The 20,629-nt window shown below is 59.6% G+C and overlaps 1 protein-coding gene across 2 annotated transcripts in view; it reads left to right on the forward strand.

The window, feature by feature from the left end:
• HADHA (hydroxyacyl-CoA dehydrogenase trifunctional multienzyme complex subunit alpha) overlaps positions 1–20,414 on the forward strand; it is a 26,965-nt gene extending 6,551 nt beyond the window's left edge. For both annotated transcript variants that reach the window (XM_065055364.1, XM_021282876.2), the window contains exons 5-20: positions 241–379; positions 1,356–1,475; positions 1,558–1,660; positions 4,641–4,763; positions 5,403–5,521; positions 6,383–6,439; positions 10,307–10,416; positions 10,693–10,827; positions 11,430–11,601; positions 13,023–13,109; positions 15,010–15,150; positions 16,443–16,511; positions 16,887–17,082; positions 18,180–18,294; positions 18,806–18,951; positions 19,914–20,414. In XM_065055364.1, coding sequence (XP_064911436.1) covers positions 241–379; positions 1,356–1,475; positions 1,558–1,660; positions 4,641–4,763; positions 5,403–5,521; positions 6,383–6,439; positions 10,307–10,416; positions 10,693–10,827; positions 11,430–11,601; positions 13,023–13,109; positions 15,010–15,150; positions 16,443–16,511; positions 16,887–17,082; positions 18,180–18,294; positions 18,806–18,951; positions 19,914–20,059 — 1,978 coding nt within the window. In that variant the 3' untranslated portion in view covers positions 20,060–20,414. The remainder of the gene's footprint in view (positions 1–240; positions 380–1,355; positions 1,476–1,557; positions 1,661–4,640; positions 4,764–5,402; positions 5,522–6,382; positions 6,440–10,306; positions 10,417–10,692; positions 10,828–11,429; positions 11,602–13,022; positions 13,110–15,009; positions 15,151–16,442; positions 16,512–16,886; positions 17,083–18,179; positions 18,295–18,805; positions 18,952–19,913) is intronic.
• The last annotated feature ends 215 nt before the right edge of the window (positions 20,415–20,629 follow it).

Below are 20,629 nucleotides of genomic sequence, written 5' to 3' on the forward strand. Positions count from 1 at the left end.
GCCCGGCAGCCCTGCGCCCGGCAGCCCTGCGCCCGGCAGCCCTGCGCCCGGCAGCCCGCCCTGCGCTCGGCAGCCTGCCCGCGGCGCCCGGTAATCGGAGACCAGGGCGCTGAATAGCTCCTGTCTGTGTCACCGGAGCTTGGTGGGAAAAGGGGAACAAAGCCCTGGCAGCACTGTCCGTTTCACTGCTGTTTTCTCAGTGCTTTTCCAGTCCTGACCAGCCTTTCTGCCTCCCTGCAGCATGATTGAAGCCTGCAAGAGTGCTCAGGAAGTGACTCAGCTCTCTCAGGAAGGACAGAAGATGCTTGAAAAGATTGAGCAGTCTCCAAAGCCCGTGGTCGCTGCCATCAGTGGCTCCTGCCTGGGAGGAGGACTGGAGGTATTGAACCGTCCGGGTCTGACAAGCGGTGGGAATTGATAGGCCGGGTCTCAATCCGAACGGTGCCTGCAGGACATTCACGTACTACCAGAGGGATTTCAGACCTGCTGCGTTCGTTACATCCATTCAAATGAGTCTGTGGCAGGGTAATGGCTTGGTTGTGCTGCCGGGCTCTGCCGTGCTCATTTGTGTGGTGCTGTTGAGAGCTCGTCAGCTCCGAATCTGCAGGCCAGGCTGATATTTAGATGGGAGCGTCCCAGGGCAAACCGGCTGTTCCCGGCAGGCGCTGGGTCTGGGTAAACGCTGCTGGCAGAGTCCAGCCTGGAAATTGCAGCTTTTCAGATGAACTGAGTCTCGCATCCCAGCAACTTCTCCTCTTTTGGAGGTTGTTGCGAGCGGGCTGCGCGTGGGAACCTGGCCGGGCTCCACCCCGACCTGTGTACCCCGCTCTGTCGCTCGCCACTTCGCAATCTCCATTTAGGGTTTTGTAAACTCAAAATCTGGTAATTCCTGGGGCAAAGTTGTTACTGGAACAGATTAACCTCGTGGCAGTGGAGTCTCTTCCGTTGCGTACCCGTTTCTCAAGCAGTTGCAGCTGTTTGCAAGCGCTGTGGTGACAGATCTGGCCTTGGTATCTGGTGATTAGCCAGATATCCGGGCTGACCTGCACACGAGACCATCCTCGGAGGGCAAGGAGTGAATTTCAGCCTTGGTGGTCCAGATGAGGTTTAAAACCAGCTTGGCTCAGGTTGGCCGTGTCACGTTCCCGTCGCATTTGCTGTCCCCTGCCTGCGTCGCTTCTGGTGCCGGAAGGAGCGTCAGCGAGCACAGGGGGAGCGGGGGCGCTGGGGCGGGAGACGGCTCGTGTTTGGGAGGACGCGGAGGCAGGGCGCAGGGGAGACCGTTGTGCTGGCTGCCCGGTTCCTCTCTGGCCTTTCACAGGGAAAACTTTTATTCTCTCTTTGCTGTTTTTAAGGTGGCCATCGCCTGTCACTACAGAATAGCAACAAAGGACAAGAAAACAATCCTGGGGACACCTGAAGTGTTACTGGGTCTCCTGCCAGGGGCGGGGGGCACTCAGAGGCTGCCCAAGATGGTGAGTAAAAGGAAGAACGTCACTCAAGAGCCCCTTCTGCATCGCACGCTCCCGATCTGAGCTCCCCTTTCTGCCCTTCCAGGTGGGGATTCCATCTGCCTTCGATATGATGCTGACTGGGAGGAACATCCGCGCCGACAGAGCAAAGAAGATGGGGCTGGTGGACCAGCTGGTGGACCCGCTAGGTCAGACAGGCTGGCTCTCAGTTCCCTGGTCTGCCGCTGTCACGTAGCCTCTCCACCCCACTGAAATCAGTAGCGAAGCCGTTGGTGCAGCGCCGGTCTCGGGGGGTAGAGCGTATGGACTGCAGAGTCCCTAACCGTGCTCTGCAGTGCAGCCTCCGTTCCCACCTTAGAATCATGTGCACGGGGAGCTTGAAATGTCAGGCTCCTGCTCGAGCTGAGTGAGCAGGGAAAGGTTAGCGCAGAGGGCAGGCCTGCAGAGGCTAATTATACAGATAAGAACGTGCGTGCCTCATTTATCATGTCAGAGGGACAGATTGCAGCCCATAATGAACGGAGAGCAGATGAGCGATGCCTACATTTATGCAGCCTGCAGATGTTAATCTCCGCGACAAGATCTTGAGAAGGAGCCAGCCCCACAGCCGGTGCGCTCTGAGTTGCCAGTGGGCGGCAAGTTGGATGCAGAAATGCCTTGCAAACTGCAGACCAAACTGCGCTTCCAAGTGCTCGGTGGGCTGGTGAATAATGTCTTGCTCCTGCTGCTCCGTCACCAGGGAGGCTTTCTTGCAGGGTGACTAAATGGAGGGGCAAACCCTGCACAGCCTCCTTGGAGGGGTGCGATGAGCTGCAGGCAGGAGTTATGATGGGGAGGGCTGCGCCGGCTGGTGCTGCCGCAGCGTTGCACCGTGCTGAGCGGGGCTCCCCAGGCAGAGCGTGGCCAGAGCACCGGGTGGCCCTGGGCTCCCGGGGCTGTACGAAATGAAACAGTCAAAGAGAAAAGGTGGCCCTGCCCGCCCTGCGAGGCGCAGGGAAGGCCCTGGCTCTGCGGTCTCACAGGCAGCGTGCCGCTGGATGCGATGTCCTCAGCCGAGTTCTCGCTTGTAAAATGGATCAGTAGTGCATGGGCCTGAGTTAAAATGGGCTGAGTAAGTGTTACCACTTTATACTTAAATGTGAATTGGCTCGTAAGAGCCAGCAAATGTGGCGTTTTGTGTTAACGATGGCGTGTGGCTTGCTCAGAGGAAACGTGAGCTTTCTGAAGAGTTACCTGGAATCACCTAGGAGGAGCACAAAAACCAGATCCTGTGTGAGCGTGAGAGGCATTCCGTGTTCGTTCAGATGGCAGCCGGCGCCAGCGGGCTTTCTGCTGCCCGTTCTCCTGTTCGTTCTCAGCGTCTGCGCAAAAGCAGCTTTAACTGGGGTGATGCTTTACCTGGTTGCAGAAAGCTTTGCGGGAGAGAGGTGGCATAGTCAGGAGGCAGCTTCTGGGTGCAGCCAGTTCCCCTGCAGCAGGGAGCTCCTCGACATTCTCTGATCTATTTACTGCTGCGCCCAGATCTAATCCTGGCATGTGCCATTTATACAAGGAAGCAGATGTGAGCTCCCAGGTTAGGACGCTACGAAATGCTGAGCGGTGACGGCAGTAAAGCAGCCCCACGTGTGGGTTTCACCTTGCCAGGATAGTTCTTATAGCTCAGACTTGCAGATAAACAGCTCTTTCTTCACGTGTAGGATCAAAGTGCAGTGCTTGTTGGCGTTGAAGACCTCAGCTTTGGCGGAGGGAGAGAACGGTGGGAGGTGGACGAGGGGAGCGGGTTTCCGGTTTGGTGTTTGCCCGTCTCCTGTGCCCGGAGGAGGTGGCTGCTCTGGGGTGTCTGAGCTCCGAGGGCTCCGAGCAGCACCCGGGACAGTTGGGGCAGTTTATAATGAGGGATAATGACCTGTAACCTCACCAGGTCTGTTCTGCTTCTTCAGAGACAGCCCAGGGCTGCACCTGCAGCTGGTGGCCCTGTGCAGAATCCCTGGGCATTGCTCCTTCGTTAGTGACTTGTGTGTGCCTACAGCAACTTTGCACAACTGCCTCTTCAGCCCTGTGCTCCATCCTCCCGTTCTGGTGCTGCAAGTGCTGTGCTCGCGGATTCTGCAGATTCTGCACCCTGCCCTCAGGGGCTGCTAAAACTCGTTTGGTGGTGGCTTGTGCACCTCGAATCCTGGGGCAGTTCTGGGCCCCTCACACCAAGAAACCCTTGAGGTGCTGGAGCGAGTGGAGAGAAGGGAGCGGAGCTGGTGAGGGGCTGGAGCACAAGTGTGATGGAGTGGCTGAGGGACCTGGGGGTTCAGCTGGAGAACAGGAGCTGAGGGGAGACCTTCTGATCTCTGAACTGCCTGAAAGGAGCTTGGAGCCAGGGGGGTCGGGCTCTGCTCCCCAGGAACAAGCGCCAGGAGCAGAGGAAACGGCCTCAAGTTGCCCAGGGGAGGTTGAGGTTGGATGTGGGAACAATTTCTTCCCCAAAGGGCTGTGGGGCATTGAACAGGCTGCCCAGGGCAGTGCTGGAGTCACCATCCCTGGAGGGCTGGACAGACGGACATGAGGTTCTCAGGACATGCGGCAGTGCTGGGGGGGTTATGGATGGACTCAATGATCTTGAGTGTCTCTTCCAACCGAAACGATTCTGCGGTTAGTTGCGGGGCAGCTCTGGGTCAGGCCGGGTGTGACTGTGTGTGACTGTAGCTAAAGCAAGAGAGAGGTTTCCTGCACCCGAGCTCGAAGGCTGAGGTTCCGTTGCACATCAGCTCCAGCACAGGTAGTGTTCAGGGACACGTTGCTCTGTACCTGTTGTGTGTGTGTTTAGTAGCAGACTGTTGGTACGATGGTATTGTGCAGACCTAGCGTACCACGTTAGGAGAGGGGCAACAAGAGGGAGGGCGGCAGAACTCCGTAAGTTCTGTTGGGATGCGGGGGTGTCTGCCATTGTGCAAGATAAAAGGTTGAGGAAATAAGGGCACAATTTGCAAAAAGATGGTGCAATGCTGAAACGGGTCCAGAGAGGTGATGGGACCAAGAAAAAGTCAAACAGCCGGGAGCAATCGAGTGGTAGCGGTTCCAGGGAGCTTCGCGTTGCTGTCCCATCCATCCTTGCCTTCCCGCATCCTCATCCATCGGTGAGAACTTGGCTGCTCAAGACTCCTTGTTTGTTCCCAGGGCCGGGCGTGAAGACTCCAGAAGCACGAACCATCGAGTACCTGGAGGAGGTGGCAATTGACTTTGCCAGAGGACTTGCCAACAGGACGGTGTCTGCCAAAAGATCCAAAGGGCTAATGCAGAGTAAGTCTGGGGGCATCGCAGGCAAATCCCAAGGGACTGTGGTCACGATAATCCAGCTTTGCTCCTCAGGGATGTGTTCATACTCCTGCTTAATTCCGTTTTCAAACCAAAGTTATTCCACGTTGCAGTCATCTCGAGCCAGGTGGTTGGCAGGGCAAACATTGCTCTGCGGATCTGAGCGACGGCGGTGCCGCCAGAGCTGCCCGTGGCGGCTCCGGGAGCGCAGGAGGAGGAGCCGGGCCCAGGACAGGGCCGCGGCCTCCAGAGCGCCGCCCAGCCGGTTTGGTAGCGAGTTCTGCACCAGGCTTGTGTGATCAAGCACGTGGGTCTGCTCTGCACTGGTCCTCTTCAGCAGCACCTTTGTGCAGGTGGCAGAGCCCCGGACGGGGACGCCTCCGCGGGGGTTCTGCTCCGCAGAGCTCAGGCCGTCACCGCCTGGATTCGGAGGGTATTTTAGCCCTAAATTAGACTTGTCTGAGGCTTCTGAGCAGACCGTGCTACCTGTGGCTGGGTTTCAGGTGCATGTTGCTGTTGCAGATATGCAGTATTCAGACCTCTGCTCTATCTTTCCGGTTAATCATTTAAAGACAGGCTGTGCATATCGCACTGTGCTAAGACGTGTTCTTTCCCCTCTTGCAGAGATTACAGACTATGCCATGGCTCTTCCATTTGTGAGGCAGCAAGTCTACAAGACGGTGGAGGGCAAAGTTCAGAAGCAAACCAAGGGCCTGTACCCTGCTCCGCTGAAGATCATTGAGGTAACTCCCGCTGCAAGGCCCAAAAGGCTACGGTGAAATCTGTGGAATAACGCGGCCACAGCCAGAGGGAAGGCGGTTCCTTCCCGAGTCGAGCCGTACATCGTGATCTTCGTAGATTGTCTTGACGAGTGTGAGCGGTGTGGTGTACCGAGCATGCACGGCAAAATTCAGAATAGCTTCCCAAAATATGGTCAGTTTGCGTGGTACTGGTACCAGTAAGGGAAGAGCGAGAATCCCGATCAGGAAAGGCCTGGCTGGAACGCTTTGTCCATGAAGCTCAGCTGCCGTTCTTCCGGGTTTCCTGTACAGTCTCTAAAATGTTGGGTTAACCTCTTTGGAGCCAGGAAGATATAAATTGCTGTTTTCGTAGCACTGGTGCCACAGCACTTTAGAATCATAGAATATTCGGGATTGGAAGGGACCTCGGAAGATCATCTAGTCCGATCCCAGTTAGTCCTGAGTTACAGACATTGTATGATTTACAGACACTGTCCAAGGTTGAATCCTTATTTTAAAATGGCTTTTCACGATTTAAGTTGTTGCCAAGACTTCTTTAAAACCGGTGAGTGCCCCTGTGGCTGCGAGCAGCGGCGTGGCGGGAGCGCAAGCAGTCCTGGAGCCGCACGGCGCGCGTGAAGTCAGCCTGGCAGAGAGCTCCTTGCCACCGGAGCTGCTGGGTGCCACAGGGACAAGGCGATCCGTTGCCCTGCTTTGGGCGCACGGACAGGGCGCAGGAGCGTGCCTTGAGCACTGGGGAGGGGTCCCTGGTGGAAGCGTGGTGCAGCCAGACAAGAAGTGTCGGGAAGGCGAGCTGCTGGCAGACGTGCCTTGGCAGCGCTGTCTCTGCTCCTGTTTGACTAGGTTGTGAAGACCGGCCTGGACCAGGGGCGCGACGCTGGGTACCTCACCGAGTCCCAGGTAAGGCGGGAGCCCCGGGGCTGGCCGGGGAGTTGGGGGTCAGGGTTCTTCATCCGTGAAAGCAGTTTCTGCCTCTTCTCTGCCTGCGTTAGCTTTTTGAGTGGGGAACAGCCAGGCGGATTCACTGATCTGGGCTTCACATGACAGGACTTGGATTTCTCCGCGTGTCTGAGCACTCTTGGGTTTTTGTTGGGTTTTTTTCTGGTTGTCACACGGGACAGGTAACCCAGCGCTGCGGCTGCAATACTATAAGTCTTGTCATTGTTTCCAGGCAGTTTGGTGCACACAAGTAATTTCCTTCAAGAATTCACTTCCATTTTTACCAGTTTTCTGTTTACCCTTTTTCACTGTCATCTTTGTTCAGGGTGTTGATTCTCCTTTACTCCTGTTTTGCTGTTTGTCCTCTTTTCTGGTCCAGATACTTTGTGCTGGTGCTTTTCCACCCTTTGATAACTCTGGGTGCTTCTGAAAACGAGGTGTTCTTTCTCAGGAGCGGTTTCTCGCTCGGGACAGGACTCCGTATCCCTCGGTTGGCCTTACCCGTTCAGTAGCCGCTCCAGTCAGCGCGCTGGCTCGTGCTGGCCCTTCGGGGGGACCTGAGGCTGGAGAACCGGGCAGACGGGAGCTTCGTGAAGTTCAGCAAAGCGAAATGTCCGGTGCTGCCCTGGGAGCAGTGGCGTGGCTGCAGGGAGGCCAGCCAAGGGCCGCAGCGGTGGTGGAAGGGAACGGGGTGTCCGGCACACGGCGGGGACTGGGAGACCTGGGACTGGAAAGAGAAAGCTTTGTCAGGGATAAACACCTGGTAGGAAGCAGTAAGGAAGGCACAGCTACACTCTTCTCGGTGGGGTCCAGTGGCAGAATAAGAGATAATGGGCACAAACTGAAGTGGGAAATTCCACTCAAATATGCAAACAGACCTCTTCGCTGTGAAGGCGATGGAGCGCTGGGATGGGTCGCCCGAGAGGCTGCGAAGTCGCCCCGGGTGGTGATGCTCGGATCCCAGAGCCGCCTGCTCCAGGTGGCCATGCCCTGGGCGACGGGTGGGACACCACAGTCTGCACAGGTCTCCCCTGCATCACCTCCTCAGGGGTTCTGTGATCCTGCGAAACGGCCTCGGGGCCGCCCTTCCTTCCCCTTCAGTTCTGGGTGTTCCTGGCACGTGGGTTGGGTTTAGCACCAGTAGCAACCATTAAGGGTTGTCAAGTCTTTTGCACTTTGAAAGCCTGGCAGACTTCTCTTGTGCTCGCTGCTTCTCCCCGTGGCACGTCCAGGTGAGCAGGTGCTGCAGAGGTGAGGGTGCACACACACGTGTTTGCACACACACACACTCACATGCACGTGTGTTCACACGAGCAGCGAGCTGGGCCCGTACTGGTGACACGCAGACGTGGCCAGCGATGGGCGCTGTTCCTCCTGCTTGGCTGCTCAGAACTGCAGCTCGCGGGGCGATAAGTGCACATTCCACCCCCGCTGAGCAGCTGGCTGTGGGTGTTTCGTCTGTCAGTTAACTGGCCACAGGGCTCTGTCCGGCCAGGACCTCGTGTCCCACACGCCGTCCAGTCCTGCTCGAGGTTTGCTGGCGACGCTCAGGAGAGCAGCCGCGTTGGGTGTGGAGGCGGGACGGGGGACGGGCTGCAGTGCGCAGGTCCGGGCTGGAGCAGGCGAGCGCACTCACCAGCTCTGCGTGACCCCTTTGTTCTGCACACACACAGTCTTTGTTCTCCCGTGCTTGTTCATCCTCAGCCATCTTCATCCCTCCCTCTCTGCCTTTTTCTCTGCCCTGATAAACAAGCTGCTCCTAATTAGTTTTTCCTGCCTGGTGGCAGTTCTGCACGTTTCCAGCATTGGGGAGGTAGGTAGTCCTGGCTGCCCGCAGCGCGAGCACCCACAGCCTTCCCATCAGGTTGTCTCTGCGGCTGGGTCAGCGCTCGCGACTCTGCCGGAACCCGTCCCGCGGTGCTCAGTAACTCAGCGACTGGCGCCAGCTCCTCGCGCCGCCGTCGCCTCCCGCGCTCTGTCCTGCTGGTCAGCGGCTCCTGCTGTTTGTGTCCTGGTGACAGGGTCCTGCTCCACACGTGGCTGTCCCCGCCTACCTTCACAGTGACCTCGCGGCAGCGCCCCGGCTGTTCTGGTTGCGCATTCCAGCCACGTTTGCTCTGGTGCTGAATAAAAGGCTCGGGAGGCTTGTTTCTCACTGAAAAGAATGGAGGTTTCTTTTTTCTTCCCTGAGAACAGCAGCAGGATGGAGATCTTCCCAGACCCTCTAAAGAATAATAAGCGTCAGCGTCACGTCTGTCTTTCGTGCCGCCTCTTTCCCTGACGAGGGGACGTGCAGGTTCTCCTCCAGGCTTGGTGTTTCTGGTGTTTTAGCCGTCTCTGCCCCGCAGGGTGGCGGCGAAGGAAGGCGCAGCCTGCTCTGAACTGCGCTGCTTTGGGAGCTTTCCTTAGCCGACTTGGCTCAGAAAACGTTGGGTTTCTGTTGCTGTATGCTGTCTGCTGTCCTCCTCACTGCTTTCCTGTTTCCTGACTGCTTTCCTGTTTCATGCTGAGCCCTGGGACGTTATGCAGCCTTTGGGTTTTGTTGCCTGTCCATGAACCTCCAAAAATACAGGATGTTTCAGATAGATGGACCCAATCTGGATAGGTCGCGTGGAACCCCAAAACTTGGTGCTTTCAGATGCTTTAAATTGCCCTTGTGGCCCAGAGGCCAACGGGACCTGGGCTGTGTGAGGAGGAGTGTGGGCAGCAGGTCAGGGAGGTGACTCCTCCCCCTCTGCTCTGCCTGGGGAGGCCACATCTGGAGCTGTGGGGCCAGTGCTGGGCTCCCCGGGCCAGGGACCAGGAGTCACTGCAGAGAGCCCAGGGAGGGACACGGAGATGCTGAGGGGTCTGGAGCATCTTTGTGCTGAGGAGACTGAGAGAGCTGGGGCTGCTGAGTGGAGAAGAGAAGCTGAGAGGGATGTGATCAATGGGATCAACAGCTCAGGGTGGGTGTCAGGATGGACCAGACTCTGTTCAGTGGTGCCCAACGCCAGGGTGAGGGGCACCGGGCACAGACTGAAACACAGGAGGCTCCATGTGAACATGAGCAGAAACTTGTTTGCTGGGAGGTGCCAGAGCCTGGCCCAGGCTGCCCAGAGCGGGTGTGGAGTCTCCTGCTCTGAGACATTCAAACCCCTGGGATCCTGCGTGATCTGCTCTGGTGACCCTGCGTGATCTGCTCTGGTGACCCTGCGTGATCTGCTCTGGTGACCCTGCGTGATCTGCTCTGGTGACCCTGCGTGATCTGCCCTGGTGACCCTGCGTGATCTGCCCTGGTGACCCTGTGTGATCTGCCCTGGTGACCCTGTGTGATCTGCCCTGGTGACCCTGTGTGATCTGCCCTGGTGACCCTGTGTGATCTGCCCTGTGACCCTGTGTGATCTGCCCTGTGACCCTGTGTGATCTGCTCTGTGACCCTGTGTGGTCTGCTCTGGTGACCCTGTGTGATCTGCTCTGTGACCCTGTGTGATCTGCTCAGTGACCCTGTGTGATCCGCTCTGGTGGGGCTGGGGATCTACAGAGAGCCCAACCCAGCCAGGCTGGGATCTGTGATATTGTTTATGAGAAAGAACATTGAACAAGTGGTTTCCTACAGCTTTCCAGCAGCCCGTATGGGCGGCAGTGGTGCAGACTGGGCTGTGTTTAGCTCAGAACGTGCCCCTCTGCAGAGGATACACGTGCCCTGTCCGTCCGTTTCCGAGCAGGTTACTGGGCTGGGCAGGTCCCGGGGCTCGCGCTCGCTCTCCCCTCGCCACGTTGTGATGTGTGCATGCTGGAAGTGAGACAAATGCCTAACTCTCTGCTTCCCTCTTCCCTTCCTTCCAGAGCTTCGGCCAACTCGCCATGACAAAGGAGTCCAAGGCGCTGATCGGACTTTACCACGGGCAGGTGCGCTGCAAGAAGAACAAGTTCGGAACACCTAAACGAGAGGTCAAGTAAGTCTGAGCGTGGGATGCCCCAAGCAGCAATTGGAGAACTTCTACTGAAAGGTTTTTGGGACAAGCAGCCTAGAGTCCTGCGGAGAGAGGCATTTCCAGCCTCCACACGGCTAGTCCTCTGTGGTTTGGAGGTCTTGACCACAAGTGAAATCTTCTTGCATGACCTTAGTAAAAATAGTGCCTGGGTGGAGAGGATCTGAGCGAGCTTGATGGTGACAATGGAATCCAGCTGTTTCTAGCTTCACATGTGTCCCCCCGTCCCTTTCCGTGCAGGACGCTGGCGGTGCTGGGCGCTGGGCTCATGGGAGCTGGGATCGCCCAGGTGTCCGTCGATAAGGGCCTGAAGACCATTCTGAAGGACACGGCACAGAAGGGCTTGGATAGAGGACAGCAGCAGGTCTTCAAGGGGTACGTGAGCTAAAAGGAGTTTGCTTGGGACAGGATGGGGCTGCCGTTAGTCCAAATGCTCCTCTGCTTTCAGGCAGTCGGGAATGCCTGACACCGCTGTTCCTTCTACATCAGATGTCACAGAAATGCTTTCTTTTAAGGTTGCCCCATGCAGTGTGCTGGGATATTGCTACGAAATAGGCCCAGTGTATTCAGCGTTAGCTCCTTAGGTAGGTAGGTGACCCAACAGACTATTGCTTTAGCTTTTAGATGTAGCTTTTAGAAGTAGCAGCTGAGTGGGGAGGGAGTAATCCCGGCTGCCCAGAGCCTGTTTCAGGGGAGGCGTGGGGCCAGGCCTCTGGAAAGCTGGGTCTGTGTCCCCGTGCTCAGCAGTCACAGCGCCGAGCCGTGTGGCACCTGGCCCGTCAGGGCTGACCTGCAGAGCGCCGCGCCGGCCGGGCTGTGCCAGCCCAGCTCTGCGGGGCAGGAGGGGCCCGCGGGCAGCGACAGTCCTGCTGGACCAGAGACGTGCTTGGGTCCAGCTCCAGGAGGGAGGAACGCCCTCGGCGCTGTGGCGCAGCCCGGGCTGTCCCCAGGGCTGTGACAGAGCTGTCCTTCCCCAGGCTCAACGGCAAGGTCAAGAAGAAGAATCTGACGTCGTTTGAGAGAGACTCCATTCTCAGCAACCTGACGGGCCAGCTGGACTACAAGGGCTTTGAGAAGGCGGACATGGTGATCGAGGCTGTGTTCGAGGACATTAACATCAAACACAAAGTGCTGAAGGAGGTGGAGGCCGTGAGTATCGGTTCTGAGCAGCGTGTGCCAGCGGTGGCCCCTATATGGTGGGGACTCGGGGTGTCCTGTCCTGCTGGGCCTGCCACGTCTCCTTTGCGCTGCGGTTTGGTGCTTGGCGCAAGTTACTTCTGTCAGTGTGTTGGGTGAGTGTCAAGGGCAGCCTTTGTATTCGCTGGGGATGTTCACTGTGTGGTAAGGAGTCAGTAGTTCGTGGCTGAACGGGGCAGTTCTGACACTCCCTGACTCCTGGGAGCAGCTCAAAAAAAAATTCCGTGTATCTGAGCACACTGATATGTCAGTGATGTCCTTTGGTATCTCCACAACTTGTGTTCCTTTACCGAACTGTCTGCCTTGCTGCCACTGCTCTGTGCAAGAGCAACTTGGGGAGATAACTGTATGGTGCAGGAGCTGGTCTGTGCCCCTTCACAGAGTCCCAGAGTGTCAGGGCTGGAGGGCCCTGGAAAGCTCATGCAGTGCAATCCCCCCACGGAGCAGGAACACCCAGATGAGGTTACACAGGAAGGTGTCCAGGCGGGTTGGAATGTCTGCACAGAAGGAGACTCCACAACCCCCCTGGGCAGCCTGGGCCAGGCTCTGCCACCCTCACCCCCAACAAGTTGCTTCTCCTCTTGCAGTGGAACCTCCTGTGTTCCAGTTTGCACCCATTGCCCCTTGTCCTGTCCCTGGTTGTCACCAGAAGAGCCTGGCTCCATCCTCCTGACACTGCCCCTTTCCATACTGATCACCACCGGCTGACTGGTCTATAGTTACCTGGGTCCTCCTTCTTGCCCTTTTTGAAGACTGGAGTGACATTTGCTTTCCTCCAATCCTCGGGCACCTCTCCCGTTTCCCAAGACTTGGCAAAGATGACGGAGAGCGGTCCAGCAATGACCTCAGCCAGCTCCCTCAGCACCCGCGGGTGCATCCCATCCGGACCCGTGGATTTATGGTGTCCAGATTGCCGGACTGCTCCCTAACCCAGTCCTCATCAACCCAGGCAAACTCCTCCACTGTCCTGCCCTCCTCTGGGCCTCAGCGGTGCGGGATCCTCAGGACAGCCCCCGGCAGAGCGGACAGAGACAGAGAAGCATTCAGTAACTCTGCCTTCTCTGTATCTTCTGTCACCAGGGCACCCTTTCTGAAGTCGTTGTTGCAATGGTCTGACAGGAACGTGGGGACTTTAAAAACTAATGGACTAGGTGACCTTTGAGGATCCGTTCCAGCCCAAACTGTTGTGTGATTCTAATGCTGCAGATCTGGCTGGCTGGGGCTGCTGCTTCAGGATTAGTGTCCCATGCTGTCTCTCGTGACAGAGAAAACCAGCTTTGCCTTGGTTGTCAGGGCTGCCAGGTGCTGCTTCTCACTGCACGTCACGCTCTGGAGCCCGTGCATTCACACTGTCTCTTCACCCTCCTTCACAGGTGATCCCTCCGCACTGTGTCTTCGCCAGTAACACATCTGCCCTCCCCATCAACCAGATCGCTGCCGTTAGCAAGAGGCCAGAGAAGGTGAGTGTCCAGTGCCGTGTGCCTGCTGTGGGTCTGCGCTGGGCTGGTGGCAAACCCCGAGTCCTGGGGCGGTTCTGGGCCCCTCAGGCCAAGAAAGAGCTTGAGGTGCTGGAGCAAGTGGAGAGAAGGGAACGGAGCTGGTGAGGGGCTGGAGCACAAGTGTGATGGAGCGGCTGAGGGACCTGGGGGTTCAGCTGGAGAACAGGAGCTGAGGGGAGACCTTCTGATCTCTGAACTGCCTGAAAGGAGCTTGGAGCGAGGGGGGTCGGGCTCTGCTCCCCAGGAACAAGCGCCAGGAGCAGAGGAAACGGCCTCAAGTTGCGCCGGGGAGGGTGAGGTTGGATGTGGGAACAATTTCTTCCCCAAAGGGCTGTGGGGCATTGGAACAGGCTGCCCAGGGCAGTGCTGGAGTCACCAGCCCTGGAGGGGTTGAAAAGGTGCACAGAGGAGGTTCTTAGGGCCACGGTTGGTGTCAGTTAGGTTAGGGTTGGACTCGATCTTGAGGAGTTCTGTGACTGTACGCAGCGCAGCCGGCCTGCGGACGTGCCCGGCGGGGTCACCGGCGGAGCTGGGAGCGCGCTGGACGGGGAACCGGCCGCGCTGGGTTCCATTGCGCCCAGGGCACTGCGATCCCCGCCGGGCGTGTGACACGGGCGCTGTGGGACACCAGACAGGACCCTGCGGCCTCTGAAGTGGCACCAGGGGTCTGTGTCACCTCCCGAGGGCTGAGCATCATCCAGGGCAGATTCAATATAAAACCAGGGAAACGTTTGCCCCTCCTGTGAGGAACCTGCTTTGCCTACCTGGGGCTGCAGAAAGCACAGGCTGATGATGGAGATGATCCCGTCTCCCGCTGCAGCGGGTGGGCGGGGTAGGGGAGGCTCTGGAGCTGGGCTGGAAGGTGTCACGCAGACGCGGAAGCAGAGGAACCCCGGGCTGGTTCCCGAGCCCCGCGAGGCCCGGCCTGTGGGGCCGCGCTGCCTCGGCTGCTCGTCTTCCTGCAGAAGCCGCCTGGGCATCTGCAAACGGGACTGGATGGTCCTTGTAGATCCTCCCAACTGAAGCACTCTGTTCTAACGCCCACAGAGTGGCAGCACGTGTCCCCACCGCCTGAGGTTCCTGTGGCCTTCGTCACCCTCGTCCTGGTTTGCCACTGAACCTCAGTTGCATCGGAAATGCAAACTGAGTCATATTTGTTCAGACTGGCAAATAACATCCTCTTTCTGTATAAATTGCCTGTGTAATGGCTCTTTATGGGGAAACTCATAGGAAATCAGTTAACTAATTAGTGTATATTCTGTAATTGGGTTTGCAGTCTGCAGCTCTCCTGCAAGGTGCCTCTGACTTATACAGATCTTAGTGCCAAGCGTAGCTTCCAGGAGGCACGAAGGTGACGTGCTGGTCACACGGTCGTGTTAGGAAAGCGAGGCACGCAGCCGAGTGGTCTCGCTGAGGTGCTACCCCGGGGGAAGGCTGCGCTTCCTCTGTCAGTGGGTTCTGGAAATGCGCCTTGTCTTTAAATTCACTTCATCACCAAGAAAAGAAACAAAATACTCACGAGCAGAACGTGGGGACTCTGCCCAGCGCCCGTGGCTGCGGTCCTGCGCTCAGAGCCCCGAGGAGGCACCGGCGGCGCGTGGCTGCGCGGCCGGCTCGGCCCCTGCCTGCGCCACGCGGTGCCCGGCGTTCCTGGGCCTGAGCTCAGCTGAGCCTCCCACACAGGTTCTGCTGCCGGACTGCTAACAAGCACAGAGGGAGCTGAGCAGCGCTCTGGGTCCTGTGAGCTTGCACCCAGATCCTGGCTGGGCGAGAGCTGCGGGGTGTGCGCGGCGTCCCCGGGAACGGCCGCAGAGCAAGTCCAGCTTAACTCTGCCTAACGCTGAGCTCTTCCTCCTGCCAGGTGATCGGCATGCACTACTTCTCCCCCGTTGACAAAATGCAGCTGCTGGAAATCATCACCACGGACAAAACATCCGAGGACACGGCTGCTTCCGCCGTCGCCGTTGGCCTCAAACAGGGCAAAGTCGTCATCGTGGTGAAGGTGAGGGGCCACTGCACGAAATATGAGCGTCCCAGCTCAATAAATAAATAAAAGGGCAGGCGTGTACACTGGGAGGAGGCTGAAACATGGATGTGGATACACTGATGTTAGCTCCTCCCGCTGAGAAGTAAAAGTGGAGGTTAGAAGGCGGGTGCTCAGGTGACCCCTCGCGTCCTTTGGAGCAGCCATGGAAGGTGCAGGAACAGCCTGAGCCAGCGCAGGAGCCGCGGTCCAGCCCCACAGCGCCCAGGGGCTGCAGTCGGGGTGGCACCTGAGCCGGAGCCATCGGGGCGGGACTGTCACCCCCCTGCTCCCTGGCTGGCTGCAGGGACCAGGGGCAGTGAGCAGTGACCCTCCTCTTTCTGGATGTAAATCTTGTGTGAGAGGGGGCGACTACACCTGTGGGTGCAGGGCAGAGCGGTGCCGAGCGGCGGGGGCGCGGGACAGAGCGGGGCAGAGCGGTGCCGAGCGGCGGGGGCGCGGGGCGGAGCCGTGCCGAGCAGAGGGAGAGGGCTGAGCACAGCGAGGCCGCGGGTGAGAACAAACCGCTGGGGTCCGTGGGCAGGGGCGGCAGAGCCTCGGGGACGCCGCGGGCGTCGGGCGGTTTGTGGGGCTGGCAGCTGCGGAGCGCGCGGCCCTCCGGGCACAGCTGGCCTCGTGCTCCGTGGGGACGCGTCGGTGGAGCGGCTGCAGCTCTGCGGGAGGCTCAGCCAGGACGCTTGGGGCAGCTTGAGGGTGTGTTTGGATTGTTTTGTTCGCCGGTCCGTGGGGCTGCCAGCCGTGCTGAGGAGGTCTCTCCTGTGGTGCTGGCAAAACCAGCTTGTCTGAAAGTGCTCAAGGTGTCTCTAAAGGCTACAGAGATCCAGTGCTGCTTCTCTAATCCTCATCCCCGCGTCAGAGCCTTCCCTGAGTGGCAGTTTCAGCTCATCTGTTGCTTCCTGACTTTGTGAGCAGTAGCAGAGGTGAAACAAGCACTTTATGCCTGTTTCCCTGGTGCTGGGCACCCTTTGCCTCGTCAGCCCGTTGGGCTTGGTGAAGTGAGGGGTCTTGTGCAGCCTGCTTGGGGCTGCCAGGCACCACGTAAGTAACAACGCTGGTGGGAACCTCTAGAGAGGGAGTTGGTGGAAGTCTTCATAGAAGAACGAACTGCTGTAGCAGTCGATGATGCACTGTTAGAAATGGGGTTCAGCGTCTGCCCGGTGTGCCGGCGCCTGAGCTGCGGTCGGGCTGTGGAGCGCGGTCCTCGTGCTGCAGGTTGTGCTCACCCGCCCTCTGCTGCTCTCCTCCCCCAGGACGGGCCTGGCTTCTACACCACGCGGTGCCTGGGGCCAATGCTGGCCGAAGTGGTCCGAGTTCTCCAGGTGCGTGTCCCCTTGGCTACCCAGCGTCTGCCAAACAGCCGCATAGACTCTGCTGCTTCAGGCCGGGAGGGAGGCAGTGGCCAGCCCGGTGCTCGTGGTGGCAGCGGCCAGCCCGGTGCTCGTGGTTGTCCCCAGCGTGCTCGTGGCTGAGCTGCGCTCTGCTGAGAGCTGGCACGGGCACCGAGGGGGCTCTGTCCTCCCTGCACAGCCCCAGGGGAGGGTCAGGAGCGCCGCGAGCACGATGACACAGCTCCTGGCTGTAATCAAACAGCTGATGGGGCTGATCGCAGCCCGTGGCCTGAGATCAGTGGGGGCTTTCTGGGTTTCCAGGACCCTCACCCAGAGCTACTGTTGCTTCCCCTTCCGTTCCTGCAGGAGGGCATTGACCCAAAGAAAGTAGATGCCATCTCCACGGCTTTCGGCTTTCCCGTGGGCGCCGCCACGCTGATCGACGAGGTGGGTGTGGACGTGGCCATGCACGTGGCCGAGGACCTCGGCAAGGCCTTCGGCGAGCGCTTCGGAGGAGGCAACGTCGAGCTGTTCAAGCTCATGGTGCAGAAAGGCTTCTTAGGTGAGACGCTAGGCTGTTGCATCTAATGGGTTTCCCTTTGTTCAAGGAACAGCACCAGCATCCCCCAAGCTCTCCTGCCTCGGGTGAGAGCGGAGAACAGCTCTGGGAAATGGCTCTGTCTGCCTGGCAGAGGCCGTGCCGTGGTGGTGCTGGGTGACAGGAGGTGGCCGTGCCGCGGAGCACGCCAGGACAGAGCAGTGTCATCAGTGGGACCTGCACTGGGGAGGCCAAACCGCCAGTCCTGGGGCAGTTCTGGGCCCCTCACGCCAAGAAAGGCCTTGAGGTGCTGGAGCGAGTGGAGAGAAGGGACCGGAGCTGGTGAGGGGCTGGAGCACAAGTGTGATGGAGCGGCTGAGGGACCTGGGGGTTCAGCTGGAGAACAGGAGCTGAGGGGAGACCTTCTGATCTCTGAACTGCCTGAAAGGAGCTTGGAGCCAGGGGGGTCGGGCTCTGCTCCCCAGGAACAAGCGCCAGGAGCAGAGGAAACGGCCTCAAGTTGCCCAGGGGAGGTTGAGGTTGGATGTGGGAACAATTTCTTCCCCAAAGGGCTGTGGGGCATTGGAACAGGCTGCCCAGGGCAGTGCTGGAGTCACCAGCCCTGGAGGGCTGGACAGACGGACAGGAGGTTCTCAGGACATGGGGAGTGACAGGCGCGGGTTATGGTTGGACTCCATGATCTTGAGGGGCTTTTCCAACCAAAACGTTTCTGTGGTTCTATGACCTGCACTTGGACTGCGTGTGCTCCCACCCTCCCGTGGCCAGGCCCTGGCAGTGAGGGTTGCTCAGGAGGTCTTGCAGCCTCTGTCCCTTGCTCCCAAGGACTGTGTCTTTTTGCTGCTGTAGCCACAGAACCAGCAGTGTTACCTGACGGTCCCCTGGCCCGGGTGACAGCGTCAGGGCCTGGCACAGCCGCATGTCTTGCCAAGGCGTCAGCTGGACATGGGCAGTGAACAGGCTGACCTGGAGCGCAGACGCCTGCACCGGGAGGACCTGCTCGCGCTAACAGGAGCGGGAGACACGAGGAGATCAGAGGCGAAGGTGTCACAAGCAGATGGGACACGCGGCAGCAGGTGACCGTCTGTTCTTATCCCCGGCAGGTCGCAAGGCAGGGAAGGGCTTTTACGTTTACCAGGAGGGCGTGAAGAACAGGAGCGTGAACTCCGGCATGGATGAGATCCTGGCGCAGTTCAAAGTGCCGGCCAGACCCGAAGTGTAAGTGGCTGCAGGCGGAGCGGTGGCTGGGCCGCTGTCCCCCGCTCCAGAGGACACAGGGTCACTCCGGGCGGCGTTTGGCTGTTCCCAGCGGGCGCGTGGGGCTGCGGGCTCTGGGAATCTGTGCTGGCAGGAGTGGACCAGCCCTGGATTGCTCTGTGGTTGCTCAAGCACCTTGGCAGCAGCTTTCCTGCGCTGGGGCTTGCCGGGCGGGGTTGGTGCAGCCCCTGCCACAGCCGTACAGCCGTCCTGGCGCTGCACCTGTTGTACCGCCTGGCACCGCAACCGCTCCTGGAGCGTTCCTGTCTGGGCTGATGGAGCCTTGACCGGTTTCGTGCCTGCTTCAGGTCACAGAGCTGAGTCCCTGCCCTCATGGGGACAGTCTCCATGAGAAACCGTCCTGTCCCCTGCCTCAGGCCTCACTGTGTCCCCCGTCTCTGTGCTGGCTTCACGTGCTCCTCTGTCCAGCCGTGGTGTCACCTGCCCGGCCCTTACAGCCTCTTTCCTGCAGCTGCACTGACGAGGACATCCAGATGCGCTTGGTGACGAGGTTTGTGAACGAGGCGGCCATGTGCCTGCAGGAAGGGATCCTCAGCAACCCCATGGAGGGAGACATTGGTGCTGTGTTCGGCTTGGGCTTCCCGCCCTGCCTGGGAGGTGAGTTGGTTAAGCAGGGGTTCGGGCTATAGGCTTGAGATCTGCGTAGTGGGCTCTGGCTGCTGGAGACGGTCAGCTGGTAAGGCCAGGCTTGAGCTGCAGTCTGACGAGCCCGCCTGTCCTCCCACGTGAAGCCTGAGCTGGAGGTGTTCGTCCAGCCTTTCACCCCAGGAGAGGTGCCAGGGAGACATTTCTGCCCGTTCTCTGCCGGTACCGCTGTTCCAGCGCTGCGGCTGCTGGGGACCGCAGGACTCTGCCCGGGCCCTTTGCTGTGCACGGGTTTGAGCGGGAGGCAGAGCCGCGCTGGCCCGGCTCCATCAGCGCTTCCCGTGAGGACTCAGAGGGCTCTTGCCATGCCCAAGTGCCACGGGGCGCAGGTGTGCTGGGAGACGCGCAAGGAGATCCCTGGCTTTTGTGCAGCCATGTGGTGCTCAGTGGAAACCCAGGCTCTGGTACCTCATCTCTTGCCACTGCTCTGTGCCTGGGCGGCGGCACCTGGGAACCTGCTCTTGTGCTGCACACAGAGCTGAACTGGTGCCCAGGGCCCCCCCGTGCTCACACACACACACAGAGCTGAGCTGGTAGCCCCAGCCGTCATGTGCGGCCCTGGCCGGGCCCAGCCAGGCGCGGGGGCAGCGTTGGGGAGCCGCCTGCACCCCGGCGGCGGGGCCGTGGCCTCGGAATGGGCCACAGCCCAAGCACGAGCTGGGGTTCGTGTCTCAGCATGAGGTGGTGCTGCTACCGCGCACCCAGCACTTTCCCTCCTGGGCCAAGCTGGGACGGGGGACAAGTCCCAGTTATCTGTGTCCCAACCTGTCCCCAGCGATCCGCTCTGCTCCTGCGTCGCCCCGCGCAGAGCCTCCCCGCTGGAGCTGGGTGCATCGGCCAAATGCAGAGCTCCCCCCTCCAGGCGCCCCAGTGCTTGTCCGTCCTTGGCGCAGACGTGTCCCCTCTCCCCGCAGGTCCCTTCAGGTACGCGGACTCGTACGGAGCCAAGCAGCTGGTGGACAAGCTGCGCAAGTACGAGGCGGTGTACGGCAGCCAGTTCACGCCGTGCCAGCTGCTGCTGGACCACGCCAACAGCCCCGGCAAGAAATTCCACCAGTGAGCGCGGCCCGGTGCCACCCCCTGTGACAGCTCGAGCCGGGACCCCGGCCTCCCAGCGACACCCCGTTCTCTGGAGGTTAATCTGCGGTGCACCCAGGGAGGCAGGGGAGGAAGGAGGGAGGGGGCAGCGGATCTGCCTCCTGGCTTCTACTCCTTTCAAGTGCCTTCTCAGCACGTCCGTCCCTGCCCGCGGGCCTGGGGGCTCCCTGCCGCACGGGAGAATTCCTGCATTCTGCTCCGCGCTGCGCCCTCCAGAGCTCCCGGTGTCGCGGGCAGCACCCGGCACCCAGCACCCAGCACCCAGCTGGCCTTGCCTTAAACCCCCAACAGAAATAAAAACAACTCCCTGTCTCCTCTTTGGCCTCCGTGGCTGCTCCTCCTGGCACCGAGGAGGGCACCGCTCTGCTCGGAAATAAAGCTCTTGGGGGCCTCTGCGGGGTCGCTGCCTCCTTGCGGCCCTGAGACCCATGGCGGGGCTGCTGGAGCGAGGACAGGCTGGGGAGGGGGCAGCATGGGACAAAGCCGGGCTGTGGCACCCCCGCCGTCCGTCGGGGCTGGGGGGAGCCTCTGG

This window comes from Columba livia, chromosome 3 (genome assembly GCF_036013475.1).
Source record: "Columba livia isolate bColLiv1 breed racing homer chromosome 3, bColLiv1.pat.W.v2, whole genome shotgun sequence".
Taxonomy (NCBI): Eukaryota; Metazoa; Chordata; class Aves; order Columbiformes; family Columbidae; genus Columba; species Columba livia.